The sequence below is a fragment of the Phyllostomus hastatus genome, unplaced genomic scaffold (genome assembly GCF_019186645.2).
Source record: "Phyllostomus hastatus isolate PE091 unplaced genomic scaffold, TTU_PhHast_1.1 phas_scaffold_28, whole genome shotgun sequence".
Classification (NCBI taxonomy): domain Eukaryota; kingdom Metazoa; phylum Chordata; class Mammalia; order Chiroptera; family Phyllostomidae; genus Phyllostomus; species Phyllostomus hastatus.
In genome coordinates this window covers 1,626,565-1,642,797 of record NW_025334022.1, presented here as the reverse complement: position 1 = coordinate 1,642,797, position 16,233 = coordinate 1,626,565, and the positions used below count along the sequence as shown (strand labels likewise).

At 35.9% G+C, this 16,233-nt stretch overlaps 1 protein-coding gene across 5 annotated transcripts in view; it reads right to left on the bottom strand.

Annotated features, from left to right (window-relative positions):
* PLS3 (plastin 3) overlaps window positions 1-16,233 on the bottom strand; it is a 92,830-nt gene that overhangs the window by 24,386 nt on the left and 52,211 nt on the right. For all 5 annotated transcript variants that reach the window (XM_045817665.1, XM_045817669.1, XM_045817667.1 and 2 more), the window contains one exon: window positions 5,436-5,599. In XM_045817665.1, coding sequence (XP_045673621.1) covers window positions 5,436-5,599 — 164 coding nt within the window. The remainder of the gene's footprint in view (window positions 1-5,435; window positions 5,600-16,233) is intronic.

Below are 16,233 nucleotides of genomic sequence, written 5' to 3'. Positions count from 1 at the left end.
TTCTTATTTCATCATGCTTTCCTGCTTGGTTGATTCTATCTTCCTTCTGGTCCACTGTATTGTTTTGAGACTCAGATTCCTTCCTTTCACTATTGGCTCTCCTCCATGTATCTTCCTGCATCTCTTTTATGGTAACCTGCATCCTTTCATCTAAATTGTGCCCAAAATCAACCAATTCCGTGAGCTTTCTGATCACCAGTGTTTTGAACTGTGCATCTGATAGACTGGCTATTTCTTGGTCGCTCAAAAGGATGATTCCTGGGGGACTGATCTGCTCTGTTGGAACCATGTCTGTCCCTGTCTCTCCTTTTTTTTTTTCCGGTCTGGTTGCTCTCGTTACAGTGGGGGGCGGAGCCTTAGGTGTTCACCGGGGCTGGGCACCCCAGTCGCTAGATTGTGACGTTATATGTGGGGGCGGGAGCGGGGATGGGAGGGAACAATGGCGGCAGTTCCGTTCTCCTGGGCCCAGACCCTTCTTTGGGATCCTGGGCCACGAGTTCTGCCCTGGTCCACAATCGCTGCCCCACTGGGTCCACCCGCTGCAGCTTGCGTACTCAGGGATCACCACTGCATTCTTGCGCTCCGGATGGCTGTCGCGCCGATTTCGCGCCAAACTTTCCCCTACCTCCACGCGCCACCGACCCGTGCCAGCCCCGCGCCCGCCCGGCTCGTCTTCTCCTACCAGTCCGGATGAATGGGTCTACTTCAACTTCTTAGCTGTCTGACTTCCATTCAGATAAATCCCCTATCAGTTCTGGGTGTTATTCTGTCTGTAAATTATTGTTGTAAATTATTGTTGTTCTAATCTTGGTTGTGCGAGGAGGTATGGTGCGTCCACCTATTCCTCCATCTTGCCAGAAGTGCTGTGCAATATTGTAATGCAATTACTAATACAGGTCTAATTAAACTTCAGATGGTCGGGAATGATGTTCAAACTTGCAATTAATTACATTAGTTAATATTTTTCTATAGTTAATTATTCATATTTATTTAAAAAAATTTATTGTTGTTCAAGTAGTTTTCTGCCTTTCCCCCACCCCTTCCCACCATCCTATGTTAGTTAATTTTTAATAGTCTTAGGAAAGTTACATGACCTTCGTTTTCTAAATATTTTTCAAATTATTACAGCTAAGCTCAACTTTTCAGTTTTATAGTAATTTCCTTTGTTCTTTAGATTTAAAACATTAAAAGATAACAGATAATTGAAGATTTATGTACACAGAAAATTGATTCACTACATGAGAATCTGTATTTTCTTTGCTACTTTAGAAAAGAAATTGCTGGAGTAGATGACAAAGCTATTTGAATATAAGCCTAGGCTAACAACAATCTCTGAAATCAGAGATAATATAAGGCCTAACTACTGTGCTAGAGACCTGTCAGTGAATACTTTCAAAGCTGTGCATTATGATTCCAATATGCTCACTGTTTTGTGCTATTTTCCCTGAAGAGAAAGAACTTGTTTTATCATGTGGGAACAAACTCCTGGTGTACACTGCTCACTCTGGGTCTATACATCTTTTTCAGTTTCTTTTATGGAATATACAGGGTCTAGTCCAAATAATGCCCCTATTTAATTGCAAAATCTTTTATTACAAAATCATAAGCATGTATTTTTGTAACATAATATCACATTCAAGCACACCATATGGCATTTTAGGTGACACATTCAAATTGAAACTATAAGTTATGATACCCATATTATTACCCTACAAACCACACTCAAGTAGGTGTTACTTCTGTTGGACCCTATATATTTCTTATTCACTTTAAAAGCTCCATCTCCTTTCTAGCTCAGGACAGAACTAGTGGCCAAACCAAAAAAATCCAGAGGCATAGAAATTAAGAAGGAAGTATTTTAGAAAGAATTGCAAAAAATATATTGACTGGCTTCCAGTGTTTCAGGCTTGTTTTCAAAGTAGCAGGTTTAAATGTGTACTTTGGCAGCGGTGGGGGCGGGGGGGGGAATCTGTTGTAGACCTAAACTTAGCAATAACATGAAAAGAATACTGCTCTTTAAAAAAAGAAAGAGCTACCAACAACTAACACCTATATAGCATTTGATATATTCCCGGCACTGTTCTAAGCACTTTATTTGATGTTGGTACTATTAGTAGAAGTTCTCCAACAAGTAAACGACTTGTTACCATTAAGCAAAAACAAGCTTCTCACTGAAAATAAGAATTTAATGCACACATCTGTGCTGAAAGAACTTACTGCCTTGCCAGTCTTTTTAAAGGTGCAAGAAAAAAAAACCCACTATCATCTTTTTAAAAATAACATTTTAAGTATAAGAGCCCAGTAATATAATTTTGAAATACTTACAAGAAACAAATCAGCACATCAAATTTAATTTTAACATTTGAGGTTTACATATAATTTGGGGGCTCTGCCTCATACATATTCTACCAAGTAACAAAGGGCTATTGTTTATAGTCTGGTTTGCAATTAACATCCCTTAAGTAGTGATTAAAATGAAAAACAAAATGCTACCATGCAACAAGTTTATTTCTATTTTCTTATGTTAATACCCGACAGGAATAGTTTCCTCTTTCTCAGATAACTAAGATCTACACATATGACAACTTGTAAGTTGTTTCATTGATGACAAAGCAAATGGGAGTAAACAAACATTTGGTTAAATGCCCATCTTTTTTTTTTCAGTACAATCATGATGGTATCATTTTGAAACTTCAGGCAGGTTATTTTTATTGTCCTCCATATTTCAAATTTCTTGAATAGAAGGAAGACAATTAGAAAAAGCCACTAATTCCCTGTGTAATGTTGGGCATGTTACTTCCTTCTTCAGGAACCCAGGTTTATTTTTTTTTAATTTGAAAAATAGACTATAAATGTATTGATTCCTTCCTATTCTAAAATGTATATTTAAACAAAATGTCCTTATTAATATTTTACTTTAAAAATCCCTGGTAATGTCAAAATTAGTACACGTTACTTTTTAACAATATATTAAGGTAATCGCACATCCTCTATTAAAGGCCACAAACAGCTGTGTGGAATTTGCAGCGTTTGAAAATGTATAAAATTGTTTCCCTAAGATTATTGTTCTCAAAGTTACTTTCATAATTTTATCTTTAACAATACTGGCACACTGCAAAGCTTAATGATTTAAGTCTGTTCTTTCTAGATTCAAAAATTTTAAGCAGCAAATTATATTTTAAAAAACCTAATCACAGTTAACTACTGCTTTAAATTGCCTAAATTCACAATTAAACATGCAATTACAAAGTGAGCAAGTTATATATCAAAGGACATGCAAGTGTTCATATTGCAAGTCAACTGGAACTTACTATTGAACACAGAATTCAAAACAAAAGCCTTTGGCAGTAACTGGAGAGAAAAACTGTGGGGAGGAAATCAGTATTTCAAAAGAAGATGGCAAGAACTATATCATTATATTTATGACAAATATTTGTATTTTTAAAACAGTAACAACACCCCTGCCCCAAAATGCTCTCAGCTGAGTAGACATTATTCCATAGTCAATTTGCTTCTTGAACTTTTATGATGCTCTTAAAAGAGGTTGATCTTGATTGGAGGAAACCATATCAGAATTTCAGTTGCTGTGGTTACTGATAGGGTATACGTTATCATTTCAGGTATCTTGGGGCAAAAATAAACCATGAAAAAAGGATAGGAAGGCTAGGAAGTTTGTGATAAATATTAGACACTAATTAGTTGTCTGCAAATATTGTAAGGAATGCCCAATTAGATCTAGTCAAACTCAGTCTTAAATTAATAATAAAGACAAAATCCTAAGGGTGTTCTTTTTTGACATTCAGTATTATTTTGTATTAGTTTCAGATGTACAGCATAATGGTTAGACAATTATATACTTGACAAAGTGGTCCCCTGATAATTCAAGTACCCACCTGGCATCATACATAATTATTATGATATTATTGACTATTCTTAAGGATGTTCTTAATTAAGGAAAGAGGCAACAGGTATTCTTTTTTCTGTTTTAGAGAGAGAGGAAGAGAGGTGAGAGAGAGGAAAAGGAGAGGAAAGAGAGACAGAGAGAGACAGAGACAGAGACAGAGAAATGGAAGCATTCATTGATTTGTTATTCCACTTATTTATGCATTCATTGGTTGAGTCTTGTATGTACCCTGACTGGGGATCAACCTGCAACCTTGGTGTATCTGGATGATGCTCTAACCAAGTACCCGCCCAGGCAACAGCTATTCTTTAACACAATATCTCAAATACTTTGTCAGTGAATATGGACTAAAAAATGATACATGTCCAAAAATCTAGAATTCATTTACTAGCACCTAAAATCATTAGGATTCAATACTGAGTGCTACCCTGATCTACTGGTCTGGCTCAGTTAATTGGGCATCTTTCCTGCAAAGCAAAAGTTTGCTTGTTTGATTCCTGGTCAAGGCAGGTGCCTGCACGCCTAGGACAGGCAACCCAATGGATGTTTCCTTGTCACATCGATGTTTCTTTCCCTTTCTCCCTCCCTTCCCATTTCTCTAAAAATAAGTAAATAAAATCTTTTATAAAAGTAGTGAGCACTACACATAATGCCCTCCAAACACTGGGTACAAAACAATGAACCAGGTGCTCAGAGGGCAAAAAATTAAGAAACCAGGCCCTAACCTTTAAGAACATTATATTATGACACTAGAGAAGAAGAGAAGAATTTTTATTTATTTTAAAATATTTTATTTATTTATTTTTAGAAAGAGGGGGAGGGAGGGAGGAGGAGTGGGAAAGAAACATTGATGTGTGGTTGCCTCTCCCACTCCCACAAATGCAGACCTGGCCCTCGACCCAGGCATGTGCCCTGACTGGGAATCAGGCTTCATGTTTGAAAGGTCTACAGGCTGGCACCGAATTCACTGAGCTACACCAGCCTGGGCAAGAAATGAAGAATTGTTAAGTGCCTCTTCCAATAAACTAACAAGATATGCTTCTAACTTTTAATCATCAAAAGTATCACCCTAGAGAAAATGGTACTGCTAAATACTATTACAAGAGTAGCTAACATCTTTTTAATCAGAATGTTCAACTCAGGAAACTTCCAAGACTGTAAGTCAGGGTGTATCATTAAAATTTTGGAGCACACTGTTCACTAAAGGAGAAAGGGCACTTCAAGGATTTCATTTAGCATTTTGAAAAATGCCCTTTAATGAAGCCCCAAAGGAGACTGTTCACCTTATAAAGTAAGCAGTGTGTTATATCTTTAGGTCAGTACTCTTTTCCTCAATTCTTTGGTTAAGATAGTGTAATGGCTAAAAGAACTAACTAAATTTAGTGGATACAATGATATAAATTGTATTATTTATAACAGTACTAATATGATATATTTAGGAACTTAATAAGATGGTACTTATGACTATATGATACTACTAAACAAAGGAACAATAATCACTTTAAAAAATGGTGGATTTCCACATACTTACATAAACAAATTCGTCAAAACTTATCTTTCCATCTTTATTTCTGTCACCATCCAGCATGAGTTTCTGAATAATTTCTCTCACTTTATATCCCGGTAATGGCATATTAGCTTCCTTGAAAAGCTCATGAAGTTCATAGTCACAAATGAATCCATTGCTGTTGAGATCTTTGTAAAAAGGAAGAGTAAACAGAAAAGGATAAAAATTTTAAAAGGAATAAATTAACATTATTTTTCTTCATTTGAGGCTGTTTGTAACCTCACCTAAATACAATTTTGCCCTTCTTATTGTTTGGTATCTAAGGTTGTCTGACAGGGAAAAACAAATTTTAACAGAAAGGGCAAGGTTTTATTTACATTAGGCATCCTTAATGTTAAACAATGTATAAGTAGCTTTGCTTAAAATAGCAAACCAAATATTAAGAAAGCACAGTCATTTCATAAAATCAGTATTAAATCATTAAAAGAATTATTAATAGATTGGCCCTGGCTGGTGTGGCTCAGTGGACTGAGCTCCTGCTTGCTAACTAAAAGGTCACTGGTTCGATTCCCAGTAAGGACATATGCCTGGGTGGCAGGCCAGATCCCCAATAGGGGGCGCACAAGAGGCAACACACATTGATGTTTCTCTCTCTCTTTCTCCTTCCCTTCCCCCTCCCTAAAAAAATAAATAACATCTTAAAACATAAAATAGATTATATACCAATAAAATAATGACATGGTATTAAAACAATTTCTTATATAGCTATTTCAGTCTCTTATGTTCCTTATTCCTCCATTAGTATAATAGAATAGTTTTATGAATTAATCCTGATTATATTACAAAGCATACCTGAAATTAAACTAACATCTTCAATGCCAATTTCTTAGGAGTTAATATAAGTAAACATTAGTCCAAGACAAATATAGAGTTCATAAAAATAACTGGAGTTCTGAGTAATGTAAGTGTTTACTATGACTCTCTATAAATAACCTTTTCTGTGTGTGTGCTACTAGAGTTTTAGTAGAGTATATATATCTCAGTACTAATGATGCTTAATCTGAAACTGTTAAATTAAAAAAACTGATCAATGACAAAAAGTTAGTTTAATGAGAAAGAGAGCTAATATACTGAGGGTTGTAATCACTCGAGCATATGTTTTTTCTTAATAAAGGAAGTTTGACTTTCACCAGCAATTTCAAATACCCACTGTTCAACAGTGCTTTTTATTCCTTATGTTCCCAGTCACTTTCATATATGTTTAATTATTATAATAAAAGGAAACAATCTGAATAGAGAAATGACCCAAGATGATCATGGCATTATCAAAAAAATGTTTTATGAATAGTTAACCTATTACTAATCTAATCTATTTTAACATTACTTAAAAATTCTGCCCTGGCTGGTGTAGCTCAGTGGATTGAGCACCAGACTGTGAACCAAAGAGTTGTTGGTACGATTCCTAGTCAGGGCACATGCCTGGGTTGTAGGCCAGATCCCCAGTAGGAGGCGTGTGAGAGGCAACCACACATTGATGTTTCTCTCTCTTTCTCCCTCCCTTCCCCTCTGTGTAAAAATAAAAAAAAATAAAATCTTAAAAACAAACGAAAAACACAAAACTTCTACCAGACACTATTCTTAGGATTGGGGATATTGCAACCAATGAAAATCTTGCTGTCAAAGAGCTCACATTCTAATGACAACTAATAGGCAAAAATAACATGAAGTATGAATATAAGACATAAGTGCTACAAAGAAAAACAAAGCAAGGGATTAGACTAGGGGTCAATTTGTTCCACCTCATTCAGGGGACATTCAGAAACTTCTGGAGATATTTTTGATTGCCACTTTGAGGAAGTTGTATTTAAATGAAGACTTACTTGAGGTAGGGAGCAAATCATGTAGATATCTGGAGAAAAGATTGCAGGTAGAGGAAATAGCAAATGCCAAGTCTGTGATGTAGAACACTGTCTAGTGTGTTTAGGGAACAGAAAGATCCAGTATGACTTGAGCAAAGTGAGCAAAGGGGAAAGTGAGAGATGAGTTTAGGGAGGTGATCATAAAAGCTCTTAAAGGCCATGAGACATACTTTGGACTTTATTGTAAGTATTATCTAAGTGAAATTCGTATTGGCTAATTTTTTGCCAATTACTAAAATATTAAATATCCTGTAAGAAACTATTTCCCCAACATTTTGAAGGCTGAAAAAATTCTATGTTTAATTTTAATGACATATATTTAGAGTCAAACATATGTTCTTATAGATGATTACATTTTAAATCTATCAGTTAAGATCTCTATGCTTTTAAAACATCATCCCAAACTACTCAATGCCTCTGAAAATCACTCACATTTCCTTCAAGGTAAAACACTTAATTCCCCCAGGGCACATCTTCACTTTCTTTGATTTGAATTTATACAAAGGCCATACATCAAACACTACATTAGTAAAGTGTTTATATGTAGAAATCAATCCAGCAACATCTGCACAGTCACTAAAAAGAACAAAGTAATCCACAGGGTACTGCAGCAGGATTTTAGCAACTTTTCATGAAGGAAATTCTTGGGTTTCAATACACCTTCTCCCATGCATATACTGATCTGTTCCTTCCATTTCTTTAAACAGTTAACATTGAGCTCACTGCTAGTGTGGCACAGTGAAAGATACACAGCATAGTTTAAAGGACACACCAGTGAGAGTAATGTGATACAGGACAGAATTTCATCTTGGCTACTAATTTGCACAATTTATCTCTCCAGGTCTTAGTTTTCTCATCTGTAAAAGGAGTGCTTTGGATCAAATGATCTCTAAGGTACCAATTTGGCTCTAACACAACTTGATTCTAAATTCAATATATACATGACTTCACAAACCACACATACACATACTTTTCTTAAAAAACTGAGGTAAAATACTAATATATATTAAAAACAAATATAGAGTAATATTTTGATCATTGCTATATCTCATTATCTAAATAAATAGTCCTTTATTTTTCTGACACCTTTATTGAAGGAGATACCTTATTCCTTGCAAGTATCAAAACTTTGTCCATTTTGCCCTGGCTGGTGTGGCTCAGTGGTTGAGTGCAGGCCTGCAAGTCAAAGGGTCGCTGGTTGGATTCCCAGTCTAGGGCAAATGCCTGAGTTGCAGGCCAGGTCCCCATTAGGGGGCACGCGAGAGGCAACCACACATTGATGTTTTTCTCCCTCTCTTTCTCCCTTCCCCTCTCTAAAAAATAAAATAAAAAAATCTGCCTGGCTGGCATAGCTCAGTGGATTGAGCGCGGGCTGGGAACCAAAGTGTCCCAGGTTCGATTCCCAGCCAGGGTACATTCCTGGGTTGCAGGCCATAACCCCCAGCAACTGCACATTGATGTTTCTCTCTCTCTATCTCCCTCCCTTCCCTCTCTAAAAATAAATAAATAAAATATTTTTTTAAATCTTTTTAAAAATTAAGAAAAACTTTGTCCATTTTAACAATTTCTTATAGAAAAATATTTTTAAATATATTCTACTTTTCTCTGACTTCTGAAATGATATATGAGTATAATTTAACCTTGTTATTGACTCCAGTTTAGACCTAGCATATAACAGGTACTTCATTGTTCTTTTTGTATTCTCAGTGATATAATAGAAGTAGATGATAGGGATGTTTAAAACTAAATATTGGAGAACTATAATGAATTTAAAGGTACATGAAAACCAAGGCCCTGAGAGTATTGACTATCTGGCAGTTTATTCGAAATAGAGGTGTAGGCAATGGGGAGAACCACCACTTGTGTGAACTGCCCTGAAATAGCCTCTCACATGCATTAATTAGAAGCTCACTGTTATGATTAAAAGATGTTAGGAAGTAGCCAACCTAAAATATAACTAACATAAAATAACCACATATGGAAACTACATTTTGAAATCAGAGTAGTAATAACAAATACTTTTAGTAACTGACAGAAACATGTTAAGGGGGGAGGGTTGGTGGAATAAGAATTTGTCATTACATGACAATCTTATTAGGTTACAAATCCCTTGATGAAGATTCTTCTAAATCTTTTTATCTCCCACCCCCATTATGTCCACATAGTACCTTGCATATAATAAGCAAATGGAAAAAAATTCATTTTGTAGTATCATTGATTCTCAGGTATTAACCAGGAAAAAAAATGTTCTAATCTAATGAGCATTTTGAAAACAAAATTAAACAATGACAAAAATACAAAAATATGACCACAAGACTAAATGGCAATTCCATCAGGAAACCACAATGACAGAAATATCCCTTAAATAACATTCAATCTCATTCACTTTGTTCTAATCCTGTCCCCACCCAGCAGCCTTCAAATCTGTAATTTGGTTTTCTAAGTGGACACACCCACCCAGGAGTACTCAAGTAGACAACCAGTGATGGTTGTCAGGTCAGGACCTCTTTCATGTCTGTAATGTAGAAACCTGCTCTACTTTATTAAGAGAGACTCTGTGATAAATTGAGCACTGTATTTTTCCCTGTATAATGCACATTTTTTTTCAGGGAAAAACAAGGATGCACATTATATATGGGTAGTTCCTGAAATACCTTGCATCTGTTCTTCTGTTTTGTCATTATTTGTTACATAAAATTTCTTATACCATAATATGCTCAAAAATGCTGACATTGCTTTATAACACAAAACAAATATCTAAATATTATCAATATAAATAATTAAAACAAAAGATTTTTCCCTGACAGTTTGGAACAAAACTGTGGGTGTGCATTATGCATGGGAGCACATTGTACACAGCAAAACAGGATGGATGCCTACTCTGTGGCAGGCACTGGGCTACATATCAGATACAGAAATTAATCAGGCAGAACATCCTGGTTCTTACTTGAAACCGTGGCTTTAAAACCCAAAATTTTTGAGTCACCTGGAATACCTATCCTATATTTTTGCTGAGATGAGAAAAGAACCATTGAATATGTGTCATTTAGTTCTACAGATTTTAAAAGCTTTACCTATTCTGCTATTTCCCCTTATTTTATCAGATCCAGCTTTTATTACCTCCTGTAAAGGTATTTTTTCTGTTCATATTTTCCTTTTTTATTGAATTTATTAAGGTGACATTGGTTCATAAAAGCATACAGGTTTCAAGTGTACAACTCAAGAAAACATCATCTGCACACTGCACTGTGCACCCATTGGATCAAAGGCATTTTAATGTTAGTGCTAGTTAATTATATCAAGCTTTTTTGGCTTTAAATTGTTTTATTTATTCATTTATTTCTTTATTTTTAATTAAATTTATTGGGGTGGCACTGATTAATAAGATCATATAGGTTTCAAGTGTACATTTCTATGATATGTGATCTATATATTGCATTGTGTGCTTAAGCTCCTAAATCATATCTTTTGAAGAAAACACTTTCAATAAGAAGGCAGGGGGAGACTAAAAGGCAGCTTGCAATTAATTCTACAAAATCTCCCAGCTGGTAAAGTACTTGAAAGATAAAATTAGGTGCAATTATTTTTAAAGACAGCTTTATGCTAATTTTATTTCCAATCCCCAGCCAATGCATGCACACATGTGCGTGGGCGTGTGCTCGCACACACACACACACACACACACACACACACCCTTAAACAATATCCGAGATTTAATGTGATGTGCTTTGAAAGGGCAGAAAATGAGATAGCACAGTGGCATTTTAGAAAGCGTCCATCTCATCAGTGACATTATTAAGCAGGAGCTCAATACTATGTTTGATGATGAACTTTTCCTTTCCTGAGTTTGACATAAACATTGAGAATTTAATAATAAAATGACCCAAAACACAGAGACCTAGATTGAAAATAGTTTTAACAACTGGAAACTAAAATCACAACCTCCTGGCAGGAGGGCAGTCCTTGATTTTCTCAAAGTGCAAATACACTGGAATCTCTTTCTGACTAATTTACCATTCTTCATTAACTATACATTGGCATGGGGTAGGACAGGTTCTGCATTTTGAAGACTTCTGTTCCAGCAATATACATTCAACCACCTGATATGAAGGTATTATCATACAACCTGCATTATCTAGAACATTCTCAATGTTTCTGCAAGCACATACCTCAACTTGTTGGTCCAGAAAGTATGGGTACTACCGGTATACATTAATGGGAGGCAGGAACAAAGAAACTCTGCCTACCCACTAAACAAAGTTTCCACAGTAGAGTAGAGCTAAATTTCAATAAATTGACCATGCTCTTATTTTTAAAGAAAAATCATTACACTTAAAAAAAAAAGAAGAATTCCTAAGAGGCTCCCAACACTGTACCATAGAGGCCCGTCTTTCATACCGGTTACTGCATTATCAGGAAGGAACCAACTGTTTGTAACAACACGTTCTCTCCCAGGTGTTTCTTATCTCTCTCTCTCTCTCTCCCTCCCTCCCTCCCTCCCTCCCTCCCTCTCTCTCTCTCTCTCTCTCTCTCTCTCTCTCTCTCTCTCCCTCTCTCCCCCCCTCTCACACACACACACACACACATGTAGGTTCACATCTGCATTTTGTTTTAAAAGAAACCTCATTATACTCTTCTGACAAGTATTATTTTAAAGGCCAGTTAACTCTCCGAACACCCTCCCCCAAATGACCTTAAAGTAAATAAACTTATTATGCAGCCATGTTCCTGCAGAAGGTTGAATCACACCAAGAATGCATATCCTTAAAAGGAAATGTTTTCCCTTCCCTTGCATCCTGTTATTTAAGCTATTTTAAGTACTTGTCTGGAGAAAGCTGAGCCAGAATTCAAGTGGTTTTGATTTTAGCTGCTGTTTTACACTGTCCATGTCCAGGTGGCACGTGGAGTAATCTATCACTTCAAATGCATCCTTTGGGGTGCTACTTGCTCTTATAAACCTGACAGTAAGAAAGACTGGGATTTCTTTGGACCCTCCTCAGGCTCTGTGTGTGTGTGTGTGTGTGTGTGTGTGTGTGTGTGTGTGTGTGTGTTTTGCTTTAACCATCGTTGAATCTGTCTAAATCTAGTATTTCTCTTTATACAGAAGTCGCATATGTGTGTCCTCATCTGCAACACAGATGCAACCTCTTTTCTAACCCACTCTGGACAGTGCTCATTAGGACTTGATGAAAAAAAAAACAATGAAGTGCAGATGTACTTCCTTTCAGAAAACATGGTTTGTAAGTTCCATTTAATTTAATCAGTATCTTTCATAAAATTTTTGCACTTAAAAAAGACTAAAGGAATCTAACAATAATGGATTTACATACATACACACATGACCTTGAATGCCCACAAAAGTTGTACACAATATACTGATTTTAAATAGTTGGCCAAAAGACTTGTGCAGAAGAATTTAGATTGTATTCCATCCTAAGAACTAAGCAGTAAAGTCAAGCTTTTATTGACATTAAAACTTTAGAAAAGGCAGATGCTAAACATCTCCAGATGCTTAGCTGAACATAGGCTTTGCCTTTCCTAGTTTATACCTTTTGAGGTAGCTCATTCTAGTAAATATAAGATGCACCTTAATGGGTCCCAGATAAAGGTAGAATGGAGGTTGCTAAGAGTTCATTCTAATAATAGATCCCCTGAGGTGAAGGTCAAGTACAGCTAATGGCTGAACAAGGTTAGAGAGCTGAGACCAGGCAATCAAAAATGTCTAACAATCCTTCTTCAACTCAAAATTTCCAGCAGTTGGACCATCATTTTCCACCTGCTGCTGTTTTCCCCACCTTAAAAATACACAGCTGCACACACACTCACATGAATACATGCTCACACACGTATGTGCTCTTGCTTTTGTCCCCTGACACACCCACACACTTTTACTCCATGTCATGCCATCAATACATGGTTTTCAGACTATTGCAAGACCTCCATTTCTAGTATTCTATCCATAACTAACCAGATGGCACAGTGGAAGAGCACTGGTCAATTTATTTTGGGGGGCTATAGTTTTTATTTTTAAGTCATAATTAAACAAATACACACTAAACCACCATGCTTCTTGTGGAATCACCCTGATGTGGTTTTTATATACTACAGAGTATCAAGTAATTTGAAACAACTCAAATTCTTGAGATGAGACAGTCTGGTACTGCTACAATCATCATAACCAACATCTTTTGGCTTAGTTTGGCAGGCAACCTCAAAGCAATATATCCACACCATTCCTAGTCATTTAAAAAATTCCATTATTCTTTTATTTTGAACCTGCTGAATTTGTGTTAAAAAATGAGGGGGGAATGGTGGAATGAAGGGGAAGGGAGTAGTCAAAGAACATATATGAATGACCCATGGACATGGACAATGGTGTGGGGATTGATTGTGGGTACAGGGAATTGGGTGGGACAGAGGAGGGCAAAGGGGAAAAATTAGGACAACTGTAAGAGAATAAATGAGAATAAAAGCAAAAAGTACAGTCTCGATACCTTAGGAGGGAAAAAAGTCAGATGCATTAGCAGGATTAAAGACCAATCTGAAAAGACTGATGTTACATGAATTTATCTTTATTACAAGTAATCATCCAAATGATCAGTAGTTTCCATAACAAGAATGTAAAAGGCATATTCTAGTTGGTAGATATTTGCTTCTTAAGTGTTCTAAAAGTTTGATTTATTCTTCTTTAGAAAGAACTCAAGCAGCATTACAGCATTTAAATTAAAAGACAAATATTATGAAGTAGGAAAAAATTGAGAGCCAAGGCTTCTGTTACACCAGTGGAAAATACTGGAAACAAATGTTAAGAAAATTAAAATAATAAAACAACAACAACAAAAAGGACTGCTTGGAACTTAACACTAAGCAGGTGCAGAAAGTGAATGAAAGGAGAACTTTAAAATCCTAATACTCATTTACTGCTAGTAAGAATTTCAAAGCACTGTTAATTGATTTATCAAAACCTGTGATTAGTGGTAATTACAGAGATTTTTCTCCACACACTGATTTTGCTGAATTTCTAAAGAGAAAAATCAAGGCTATCATTGTTAATAGATGGGAAAAATCATATAATGATTTCTGTATTTTGTCACAATTGAGACCAAATAGTCCTCACTACTGACCAAATAAGAAAGAATTGTCCTTGACAGGAAAATAAGTTATGGAGCTTGTTTTAAAAATCAAGTTTCGGCCCTGGCTAGCGTAGCTCAGTGGATTGAGCGTGGGCTGTGAACCAAAGTGTTGCAAGTTCGATTCCCAGTCAGGATACATGCCTCGGTTGCAGGCCATGACCCCCGGCAACCACACATTGATGTTTCTCTCTATCTCCCTCCCTTCCCTCTCTAAAAATAAATAAATCGTTTAAAAAACTTTAAAAAACCATCATTAAAAAAAAATCAAGTTTCCCACAATGAAGAAAAAAATTCAGAGGATTTCCATAACACCTTTGACAGTTGCCTGAGGTCTCTGTAACTAATAACAACTAAAAACTGCAAATATTTTAAAAGAAAATTAAAAAATTCAGCTGGGTCTTTAAACACTTTTCTAATAGACTACACATTAGCCTTTGTTATGCTGAAAAAATATATAAATTTTATGTGCTATAATGTAATGGCTAAAACCTTTAAAATTCTACCATGATGAAAATCTTTTTTTTAGCAGCAAAGGTTCCCATTTATTGGTCCTTCTATATATTGCAATCACTGCTAAGTGGATTGCATGCAGCACTACATTTAAACATTTTAGCAATCCTATGGGGAAGTACTATTTAAGATCCTCATTTTAGAGATGGAAGAATTGAGCACTGAACAGTTAAATAACTTCCTAAAGTCACATAGTAGTGTCAGGATTAGCATTTCTTTTTAAAAAAAATTTTATTGATGTTCAAATGCAACTGTATCCATTTTCCCACCACCACCTTCCCCTGCCCTACCCACCCCCATCATGATGAAAATCTTCATAAGAAAGGCCTTTTTGTGTTTATAGTTGATAATGACAAAGTCCCAGTACATGAAAAGACTATGTATAATTCCTTGGGATTCAATCAATTAAATTTCTATTGAAAACCTAACACGTGTGTAACACTGAGCTAGATACTGAGGGAGGAATACAAAAGAACAAAATGCAGAACAGGAAGAAATTTGGGGCTCCAGAATTCCTATGTATAGCATATAGAGTAACGGCTTGCATACATTAGGAACATACGCCTGATAGGGACTCCAAGACATTACATGATCCAATCTACTGCCTTTGGGAAGCTGTTTACCAACCCTAAATCCTCCAAAATGTATGATTTAAAATACTATATAGCAGTTACAACAATGACTCTTTCTTGCAGTCCAACTCCTCACTTAGTGCAATTTAACCCTGTTTCCTCCACAGAAGTAATTGATTGGGGAGCCCTCTTTATATCACTAAGCTTTTAAGGAGCAATTAATCTCTCTTACTGATAAAGATATTCCAGTCCCATCAGGTAAACATATTTGAATTATCTTTAAGTTTAAAAAATATTATTCACACAAATATTTCCAAGATGCGGCATGAGAACAGGGTCTGTATTCAACAAAAACATTTATTTGAAGAAGCAAGGCCTTGAAGATTAAAAACTACCAGTAATAAGTCATGGTCTCTACCTCAAAATTCTATTCATAAAGAAACAAATTAGGCTGTCTGCAACACTGAAAGATGAACTTAAATACAACAGAAGGTTCAAAGAAAATGTAATCCTTACACAATTATAAGGATATTTTACAGAATAATGAGACTTTAAAATTCTCACAGCCAAGAACTCAACTGCTCTTTTTTTATAACCATCCCAGTATCAGACTGGGTAGTAGTCTCACAGTCAGTGGTATCTATGGACTGCCTCTCTCTCCCTCTCCCTCTCCCTCTCCCTCTCCTTC